Here is an 11247-nt window from a genome sequence, read left to right as displayed (position 1 = left end):
GAGGCAATGTCAAGGTATGTGCAGCTCTATGTTCCCCTTTCACATAAATAACCAAGTAAGGCCCCTTTCACATCACCCACCTGCCCTTGCTGTCAAGAGTATATGATTATGATGGGCCGGGGCGGCTGCTCATGGCCAGGCAATCATACCCATAGCCCACCCATTCATGTTTTGAGTACTATTGTTTTAAGGGCCCAAAAATGGTGGCAAATGCCATGATTTTGAAGACAAATTGCACATGACCCATTAGATATCTAAATACCTTGGTGACGAGGTACCATTAAAATGTGCATTTCGAATTCATATTTATTATGGTTTCATCAGAGTGGCCTTAAAGATTTTCAAGCTATGTACCATGACAATGAGCAGTCCATACATTTTCTGTGAACCTTTGCTCTTGTCTTTTGCCGGCAGCAGAGTCTTGATTCTGGGATTCTTGCACCCTCAAGAAGCCATTTATCATGATTTAGACCTTTGATTGGTAGGAGATATGATGGAGGTGATGTTACAAGCTAAGCTTTTCTTGTTTTTTCCTAGTATTGCTGGTTTTTTTCTTTTTCTTTGGAGATGGCTCTCACCTGATTCAATGCTTGAAAGGCATTTATCATTGAACTTCTCCAATACATGCACAAAGCAATCGCTCTGGTTTTCTCTTTTCAATTGGCCAATCTAATCAACAATTGACCTCCAATCGTCCGATCATACTTCTCCAATACCATTTCTACAATCCTTCTATTTTACTTTCTCCAATCAGTGATTCCTCCCAGATTTCAATTGGCGATTTGTCATCTCCAATCGTCCAATCAAAGCCTCCATCAATCGTCCGATTGCAGACTGCAATCGACGATCCGACTAATATTTTCCAACAGCTTTCCACCAGTTCAATAGTAGGCTCACATCCTTTCAATCTTCCTTTTCGCATCTTTTCTTCTCAAATTCTCTACCAACAATTAGGTATGACCAATAACTCAACAAATGATTTGTGTGGTATTCTTTCTAAAGAGGATAAATTAGATGGGTCGAATTACTCCCTATAAAGTTTTATGGTCAGAAATGTCTTTGTTGCAAAGGGGTGAGACCCAGCATCAAGCTCTATTGATCAAAGAAGATGAGATTCACATAATGCTCAAGCTTTGACATTGATTGCCTTGTCAGTTAAAAGCTCTATTGTTCCACACATTCACTCTTGTAAAGCATTCATGCTTGGTTGGAATACTCTAGAAATTATGTATCAAGTTAAAAATAATACAAGGAGTGTCTTTCTCAAAAGATAACTTGATAATGAAAATATATAAGAAAAGGGATCCATGAATGAATATTTAATAAAATTACAGGACTTAAAGAGAGCAACTTCTAAATATTGATAGTCATTCCTGAAAAGGACATGATAAACTTCACCCTTAACTCTTTGACTGAATCTTATTTGGGTTTCAATACTTCCCTCCATATTTCTTTAACAGGTAATGCAGCCCCTCTTGCCTATCAGGGGCTTGTAAGCTTACTATTGCAAAGCGGAACAATCCAGAAAGAATGTTTCTAAGATTTTTAATAGTGGTCAGGCTCTAGTGGCCAAGGATAAGGGAAAGAGATTTCAATGAAAAACCAATTCCAACAAAACAAGGGTGATTCAGAATAGCCAAAGAAGATGACTTGCAGATATTGCAAGAAGTCCAACCATACAATTGAAAATTTATTCAAGCTTCAAAATAAAGAAAAGAAGAAAAAGGAATCGAACAAGGGTTCTATTAGTTCTGTCTCAAACAATCATAGTTCAAAGAAAGAGGACTCTGCTAATGTCGTTGTTCATCAAGGCTTCTCATTATTTGTAGTTATAATCTTGAACATGACATATGTCTCAAACAATCAGAGTTCAAAGAAAGAGGACTTTGCTAAGACTTCTCACTAATGGCTATTTATAATAATAATCTTGAACAGAATGCATGTCTCAGTGAAACTATCATTGATTGTTTATTTCTTTACAGTGTGCTTCTAAGCACATAAATTCTCAACGAAGTTTGGTCAAGCATATAGAGACTACACAAGATGTTCACACTGTTACATGTGCCAACAATGCCTCTTACCCTGTCAAAGGTATTGTTGAAATAGTTCTCACTACTGTAAGTGGTGAGGATATTTGTCTTCAAAATGTACTTTTTGTTTCAAGAATTAAAAAGAACCTTCTTTCCCACTCTAGTAAGGGAGGGACTTAATGTTGAATTTACCAACAGGACAAATAGGTTGTGCTTACTGAATCTTTAACCACCAAGTGGTTTATACAAATTGGACATGTATGACAAGTGTGATGTTGCTTGTCTGGCAAATGCTTCTAATGCAACAAAAGATTCCCAATTGTGGCATGCTAGGTTCAGCCACACTTCTATTAGTGGTTTGATGCTTTTGCAGAAACATGGGATGTTAGAGTATTTTCTTTAACTTGATCCACCACCAATATATGTTTATCTTGGCAAACTTGCTTGTCAACCTTTCCCAAAGAATGCAACACATAGAGCTGGTCACAAATTGTAGCTGATACACAGTGATGTGTGTGGTCCAATGCGGACTACTTCTTTGGGAGAAAAGTTATACTTTGTTACATTTATCGATGATTACAACAAGTATGGCTAGTCTTACTCTATGAAGGAAAAATCACATTTTCAATACTTTGTTGCTATGGTTAAAAATGAAACTGGCTTAAAGATTTAAACTCTCCGTTCTAATAGAGGGGAATATATGTCCAATGCATTCAAAGATTTTTTTGACACAAAAACACATTAAACGTCAATGTATAACTCCTTATACACCACAACAAAATTGTATTGCTAAGATACAAAATAGGACTCTCATGGAGATGGTTAGATGCATGGTCAAAGGTTTGTACAGTAGTAGCTTCTACACAAGTTTTGGATGGAAGTAGTTTTTTGAGCTACCTGTGTGCTGAACAAGTACCCCACTAAATCTTTGAAGGATATCACTCCTTATGAGGCTTGGTTGAATAAAAAACTTAAGGTTTAACACGTGTGTTTTTGGTTGTTTGGCATATGCAACCTAAGGTTTGACACATGCTAGCACAAATCAGAACTAAGTTGGATGACAAGGTAGTGAAATATATTTTTATTGGTTATAATGCTAAAAGAAAAGGTTATCATCTCTACAATCCTCTTACTATGAAGATTATTGTCCATAGGGATGTCATTTTGGTAGAGGATTCTGTCTATCCAATGATGGAATTCAATAAGCATCTCTATGGCAATTCACCAGACATGTTTGATGGGCTATTACCTGTGCTAGTTTTTGTTGATTCTCAATAGATTTTTCCTATTAAAATTAATGAATCTAGGATTATGCCTAGATGGGTTAGAAGCAACTTGTAAGATAGCAAATTGTCTACTCCTTTGTAGAGAACAGAACCAGATCCGGTGCTTGAACCACTTTTACAGTAGATATTGTTGAGTTTGCATTTCTTAGTTCTCTACATGATGTAAATGAACCCGAGTATTTTGAAGAGGCTCAAGAAGATCCAAATCAGGTGAAAGCCATGCAAGATGAAATTCATTCCATAAAAAAAAAGGGTACTTAGAATTTAGTGGATCTACCACTTCGTAAGAAAGCTATTTTTAAACTTAAAAGAAAGGCAGATGGATCCATTGATAAATTCAAAGCCAGCCTTGTTGCCAAAGGTTATGCCCAACAGAAAAGGGATTGATTATGATGAAAGTTTTGCTCCCACTTCCTGTATGACCACTATCCGATTTTGACCAAAAAAACTTGTATTCTTTGTGGACCATCAAACATTGTTGTACCTCGTTAACAAGCCTTGCACAATAGGATGAATTACTCAATGGTTACTTTTACTTTTGTAATTTGACTTTATAGTCAGTGTGAGAAAAGGATCATGACATGTTTTATCTTATTATATGTCTCAAACTCCTAATGGCATAGATGCATGCTTGTTCAAGATCCGATTGGTGTCTGATTGGAGTGACGAAATACCTAAATACCTTGCCTATATTCCATATTAATATCGACCCTTGAACAACAAAGATAGGGTAGCTCATTAATCTAGTGGCCCCTTATCAATTGATAATGGGACAACTATATAAGCTACATAAAGATGGTGTTTACGAAGGTGTGTTCGAGAGGAAAAATTCATTATGTGTGTTGGAGGATGCACACTCTAGATTTACATGAGGAAATTTTGATGGGGAAGTGATAGTGCAAAAGGTCCTCCAAGTAGGACTATGGTGTCGCCAACATTTTTTGGCAACACATAGCAAAATTTGTCAAAGGTTGCGAGCGATGAGTGTCAAAGATTTGTCATTATACTATAGAGAGACAAGATTCCCTTCACTCCAGTAATATTATAGCAACCTTTTAAGAGATGGGGAATCAATTTTGTAGGACTCAATAGTCCTCGTAGACATAAAACCCAAGCCCACAGCCATGGATTATTTCGCTAATATGTGGATGGAGGAAGCCATGGTGGTTGCTGGCTGCTTGTTGCCAAGGTTGATGCTTGTACTGCTACCAAATTTTTGTATGAGAAAGTCCTTTCTAGTTTGATGACCAATATGGCTACAGTACTATTCCTGGAGGATGAGACCTAGATATTGAGCCTACGAGGATCAAAATTCAAGTACCTATGGTTGGAAACTATAATATGAGCATTTCTCTAAGCCATCCTTAAACGTGGGAGGCTCTAAGTAAACAAAAAATGGAAATAGCATATGCTAGCGCTGCTTCCATGCATAGCATTGAAGGAAGTTTAAAGGTCCAAATCATTGAACCTATGGTCGAAAAGGTTTATGTTATGCTTGTAGGAGTTATGGAAGAACATGTATCTCTGGGGAGAGTAGGAGCAACCAATTACTCCATTCAATGGAAAGAAAGAACAATCCAATTGTTGCAGATAAAGAGGTACATAATAAATATTCTACTCTAGACTCCAGCTACTGACAAATTCTAATCTTTTGCAAACACTCAAAGCTACTCAAGCTCAAAGAATGATTAAAGAAACAATGAGGACTCCACTAAGAGAAGGTTGGTTGTGGTAACCCCTCCACCCACTTCCAACAACCAGCATCATTCAAGCCAACAGACTAGGAAGTAAGGATATCATGTAGGAAATAAAAAGATCTCAATACCCAAGCCGGGAGTGAAGAAATCCAAAGCTCAGATTATTCAAAATAACCTACAACACCGATAACCAAATTGAGAAAGGGGAGTACAAAGAGGAAGCCATGGCTGCTGGGTACCTAAGGTCACTTTGACTGCACAAGGATACTACAAAGGAACCGCACAAATCTAGATATCAAAGAGAGACCAAAACATAGAGGAGGTGAAAGTTAAGACTATAAAATCAACAAAGGTCAAGTAGTAGCAGTAGAAAGAAGAAAGCAAGCCCCCAGCTAAGGAAAATTGACCTCAAAAAAGACACAAGAGTTTGCACATGTCTAGAGAAAGAAGATGCAAGCACCTTGCCTGACTAATATAGAGGAAAGCAACATATAGACGGGACATGATGAATGATCAATCCTATTGGTAACAAAAGAAAGAACAAAGTGGAGGAAGAAGTTGAACCAGATCCCAACATGGATACAATAACCAACTTCATTCGATGGCTAGAAGAGGAGATGTAACACTCAAAAAAGGAGCTAGAGCACTTTCCCCAGCAATATCCCTCAATGCAAAGGAAAACGTGGGTAATAGAGACTTGAAGTTGGAGGGGGATTAAGATTAAGAGGAAGAAAAGATAAGAAAGTTCCATATACCCCTAGAAGATAATCATAAACAAATAAGTTGGAATATTCACATGTGACTTTCCTCAGATAGTCACATCATGAGTATCTCAAGATTTTCACGCCCAAAAAAGTGATCCAAGAAGATCATAAATCATGCTTAGCACTTCATAATAACCAAGAGAACCATAAAAGCAACTCAAAAGCATGGCATTGAGAAACTCAGTTGTTGGTATGAAAAACCAATGGACATCTTCATGTTGCAATATACTCTAGTTTTTCATGCCCAAAAAGTTATTCCAAAAGCATTGTGAATCATAGCTAGCCTTTCTCAAGGATCAAATGAACCACAACACCACCTCAAAAGAAGAAAAACCAAAAGATTGTTTGACGTGAAAAACCAATATAAATGCATGAGTATCTAGGGTTTTTCATGCCCAAAAAAGTTGATTTAAAAGCAGCAAAAATCATGTCTAGGTCTTCACTTTAATCAAGTGCTTCACAATTTTAGCTCAAAAATGTGAAGTTCAAAAGATCGTGTGGCATGAAAAACCAGTGGAAATATTCATGGCATCAATATCTGGAGTTTTTCATGCCCAAAAAGTACTTCAAATTTATCAGGCTGAAGCCAAGAGCTTCCCCATGGTGTAAGAAGAGCCAAGATCATTCGATCACGATATCTAAACAACAAGATTTTCTCACCATGAATATCTAAATCATGCGTGATTATCTATCTATCAATATATAGATATAAACATCACATCTAATCCTAGCACGTGTTGTCTACCTTCTTAAGGAGTCAGTCACCCTTAATCCTGAATTAGTATATGTGCATTTATGCTATTCTCAACCTTTTTAACCCTCATCTTTTGCTTTTTTTTTTCCTTCATCACTTTTTTTTCGTCTTCTTACATCCATTGTCGTCGCCCATCAGCACTTAACCCCCCTCCCAGGCTTGCATCTGTGCGAGTCAATTGCATTTATAACACTAGGTAGGGGTGTTCTTGCTTGCATGTTCCCCTTTCAACTATATGTTATTGTGCGCATGACATGGTTACCCTCTGGCGCTATCATATAAAAGTTAATTTGAATAGAAACTTTCCTTCCCACAAGAATGTGAATCTAAAAAGATTTCCTTTTGTCATGGATAGTATCTAAGTCATTCTCTCTATCTTGTCATACTGTCCCCAAGTTCCATCATGAACGTGGTACTCCTTGACTAAAAGAAAGAGGCTATAGAGAAATTCTATGCCTTAACATAAATAGGGGTCCCAAAGAAGAACAAATAATGCATTACTATCATATGCATGTAACATTTGGAGACATGATAAATGCAACACTTTGGACCCCGCATCTATATTTCGGGTAGACCATTTGCAAGCTATATTTTAGGTGGACCATTTTGGACCCCCCATCTATATCTCAAATGGACCGTTTGCAAGCTTCAATTCAAAAGAAATCACTATATATGTAAGTTTAGCAACAAAGCCTTTTGGCCCTTAACAATGTTCAAAGGATGTCAAACCATTTTTGGGGCTAACAAAAGCACTCTCTACTATATATGGGAGTATAAATAAGTATAATGAAAAAGTACCGTAAAAGTTATAAATATTATGAGAGAAGATGTCCATAACCAAGCTCATGTAGTTAGTTCTTTAGTTTTTGAGCCCATTTTTATAAATTTATCCCAAAAAGTGAATTGAAAAAATACCTTATAGTGAACTCATGTGATACATTCACCTATTTTTATGTGCACCCCTTAAGATGCTAGGGAAGGTATGTCTGTAAAAAAGTATCCATTTCACAAGAAGAAAAAGCTAGGGGACCGAAAACGAGACATGATAATAAAGAAGATACACCATTAAGTCTTGGGGAACCACACCCCCCACCCATGTAAAACCACCTGCAAAGCACACAATAGAAAGAGATTATCCAATAGTAGAAAGGTACCTAATAGGAAGAGGCTCAAAAGAAGAGGAAGGAGAAGATAAGAGATGAAATTGTAGCTCTTTGTGGTTGGAAGTAGAAAATAACACATTAACATTGGAGTTGGTTCTAAAAAGAATGTGCAGCAACACTCTACAAAGACAACATGAAGACTTGAAAAGGGCCATGAGGTACATATACAAAAAAAATTGGATACCCAAAAAAGTAGGTAGATTATGAAACTTACAAGAGTAAGGATCCATTAGTTAAGAAATTCCTAGAGGTAAAGAAGGACAAAAATTATGGAGCTTGAGAATCAAATATTCAAGGTGGAAGTAGAAGGGCTATTAGTGTGGCCAAAAAGATACGAGGATCAACCAAAACCTTACAAAAGTTGCCTCCAACTTGGCTAAGATGTTTTTGTAGCCTTGATTACATTTGAGGCATTTTAATAGAAACCAAGGCGGCAACTTTGTATATATTACAATATGATATCATGTTCAAAGGGTCTTTAAACTCTTATCATTGGGATAGTCTATTGAACAAATATCACACATTTTTCATACCCTACATTGGTCATAATGTATTTTGATGGGTCACTAACACTAGATCTTACCACTTTGATTTACAAGCTATTACTCCACCCCATAGTGTACAATTTATAAAGCTAGTGTAGAACACTAGAATGGTTGACAAGCAAACAATATCGAGATGTGTGATCATCTTGGTGAAGCCAAGAAAGCTCATAGAATACATTGTAGATGTTGACTAGCTTGAGAAAAGCTTAGAACACATGAAGACAAAATCCTGGAGGCAAAATTTCTTATAATAACCTCAATAGATACCAAATTGAGTAGTAGTATATAAGCCTTGAGGCATTATGATACTATATATAGGTGTACATGCAACTTCAAGAAAAACATGCCCTCTCAGATCTTCATGTAGCATACTGAGATAAAAATGCATCTCCCAAAGATGTGTATTGGGCCACCTATGTTTTTAAGAACATGGAAGTATGACCACCAATATAAGCTAGACGACGTTGAAGATGAGGGAAAAAAGGATTAAGAAACAGGCAAGGGGATGAAGGTGAAACTTCAAGAAAAATACAATAAGAATGATTTCAAAGAGTTAAAGAAAAAATACTTTCTTTTCTTCCATAATCCCTAAGAAATAGAAGAGCACAAAATGCTAGAGAGAACAAACTATAAATTCATCAATGAATTCGATTCAAGTGTCCAGGCCACAATCATGTTCTTCTAGCTTATAATTATTCTTTTAGAGGTAGTACAAGACACATTGGTAGAGAGACCAAGCCCCAAGCTATATGGTTTTAGAATTAAACAAAGGGCCAACTCTTCCATAGGTGATTTCTTTCTTCTACAAGTTGGGTGTACTTTTAGGTGTACGTCCTTGTTCAAAAAACCCTTTGTATCAACTACTTCAAAGCAGGATCATGACCAAATACAAAGACGAAATTTGGGTGAGGAAAGGGAAAACGTTAACCACCACGACTAACATTCTTCCAATGTAGTTGCACATTGCTATATTATCTATACTAAGTGCTTAATGTAAAAAGAGATAATGGCTCTCCACACTCCAAACAATAAATCTGTGAGCCAAAACTGCTTTTGTTAATGAGATCTCTGACCATGGGCACCCTAGACACTTAGTTTTGGGAGGCCACATGTAGAAACATGGTCTCGTATATAATTAATACACTTTTACTAATGAGAAAGGACATAATCCCACTATCCAAACTTGTATATAATACACTGTTATACTAATGAGAAAGGACACAATCCCATTATCCAAACTTGAGTCTACTCTTATCTCTCTTGTTTTCTCCACATATCCTATCCTCCATGCGTTGCTCTACACTAGATAGATCAAGCACTCCAACAACAAAGGAGACACTTTATTTAAGCTACATTAGATGGAGTGATTTAGGCAATCGTCGCCTTGGTCACTACATAAAAACTCGATATGGCACGTGCATCAAAGCAATAATTGAAAAGATCGTGGGTGGTCACTATAAAAAAACTTTGTATAGCACATGTGTTAAGGGTAATAAAAAAACTCCTTATTTATGGATATTTAAAATTTAGATGCTCTCCTTCTTAACCGTTGAGATGATACAAATACCAATTCTCTATATGAAATTTCTCACTTTTTGGATTGCGTCACAATAAGGAGTAAAAAGTGAAAAATATAAGCTTTATTATGTGTGTGAAGCATGTGCTTCCATGACTCTACGAGATTTAAAAAATCAAATTTGAAAAAACAAACCAGGAAAATATTTCCTTTTTAAAAAGCATGTCCTTCCATGACTTCCACCAGAATATCCAAAAATCAAAATTAATAATTAAAAATAAATGAGATTTATGCACCGTTTTTCTTAGGGTGCCCTGCGTTAATCCTAGTTAGGGGGGATGGGGAGTCTAGAGAGAGAGTTACATGCTAAACATGGCTACTAACTAATGAGGTCCCCCAACGACCACTGAATTTGCTTCTTGGCATCCTTAAGAATGGGTTTAACATGCCAAAATCGAGATTAGCATGGTAATTGCGAGTTAGAGAAGGCCTAGGAGGACAAGGAAGCCGGCCAGCAGAAGCCAAAGGGTGTGGACAAGGAGGAAGGACTGCATGGCCACAGAATTAGCATGGCCTTGTCTTTGGAATTCACAGTAGCCAGGAGAGCCAACCTGGACGCCCGCGCATGCTGCATCTTGGGCGCCGCACCAATAAGTAACGCCATCCACACCACAAACAGGAGTTGGCCGGAAGCAGCTGGTAGGGCAAGAAGCTGAGGCCCTTGTGTCATGGTAGCCCCTGCTGCGTAGCTCAGAGAACTCCCCCCCCGCCGAGCTTAGAAGAAGAAGGTTAGCATTAGTGAGTAGTGGCTTTTGCTCATTGGAAGCAGAAGAAGATGCATGGCAAAGCACAAGAGCTGATAAGAGCAGCCTCTGCATGGTATGGAAGCAAGCCATTGCTTGTGTTGGGACCTGTAAACCCATCACAAGTCAAGCCAAGCTTATAATCTTATAATGAGGAGCAGAACAGTGGAAGCAGAAAGAGTCTTCTTAAGTCTTCCAAAAACGAAAGTCTGCTGGAAAGACCCACAAACGAGTCCTATATGCACTGCACCCAACGCGGCAACATTGCTATCAAAAATAATGTGCTCTTAGTACCCCACCACCCCACCTCCCCCCCCCCCCCAAACCCAAAAAAAAATAAATTCTTAATGCCTCCATGCACCTACCTGTCTATACTCTTTATTAAAACACGGCAAGTCAAAGATATTTCCTTTCCACGTGGCCAAAGGAGACCTCCCATAGCGCCCTACGAAGACACAAGGGAAAGTAAAGGCCACATATTGGAAAAGACGATATGTTGAGAGAAGAAAATTTAAATAAATAATATAATATCAAAATATAAAGATAAAAGATATATAATATATACATATAATATATATATATATATACAATACAATATATATATAATAACAATATACAAACATATAATTGTAAGGATATTAAATAAATATATATATTAAATCTATACTAATATATTGTAATATAATGTT

General features: G+C 37.2%; 1 protein-coding gene across 1 annotated transcript; it reads right to left on the bottom strand.

Annotated features, from left to right (window-relative positions):
- Positions 1–10012: 10012 nt before the first annotated feature.
- On the bottom strand, positions 10013–10779 carry LOC147613539 (uncharacterized). Its single transcript, XM_086781517.1, has one exon. It carries the CDS (start codon positions 10676–10678, stop codon positions 10235–10237), a length of 444 nt encoding a protein of 147 aa, XP_086637643.1. The 5' UTR covers positions 10679–10779; the 3' UTR covers positions 10013–10234.
- Positions 10780–11247: the final 468 nt, after the last annotated feature.

Source organism: Cibotium barometz, chromosome 43 (genome assembly GCF_041138505.1).
Source record: "Cibotium barometz isolate CiBa-2024 chromosome 43, ASM4113850v1, whole genome shotgun sequence".
Classification (NCBI taxonomy): Eukaryota; Viridiplantae; Streptophyta; class Polypodiopsida; order Cyatheales; family Cibotiaceae; genus Cibotium; species Cibotium barometz.
This window is presented reverse-complemented; position numbering and strand designations above follow the sequence as displayed.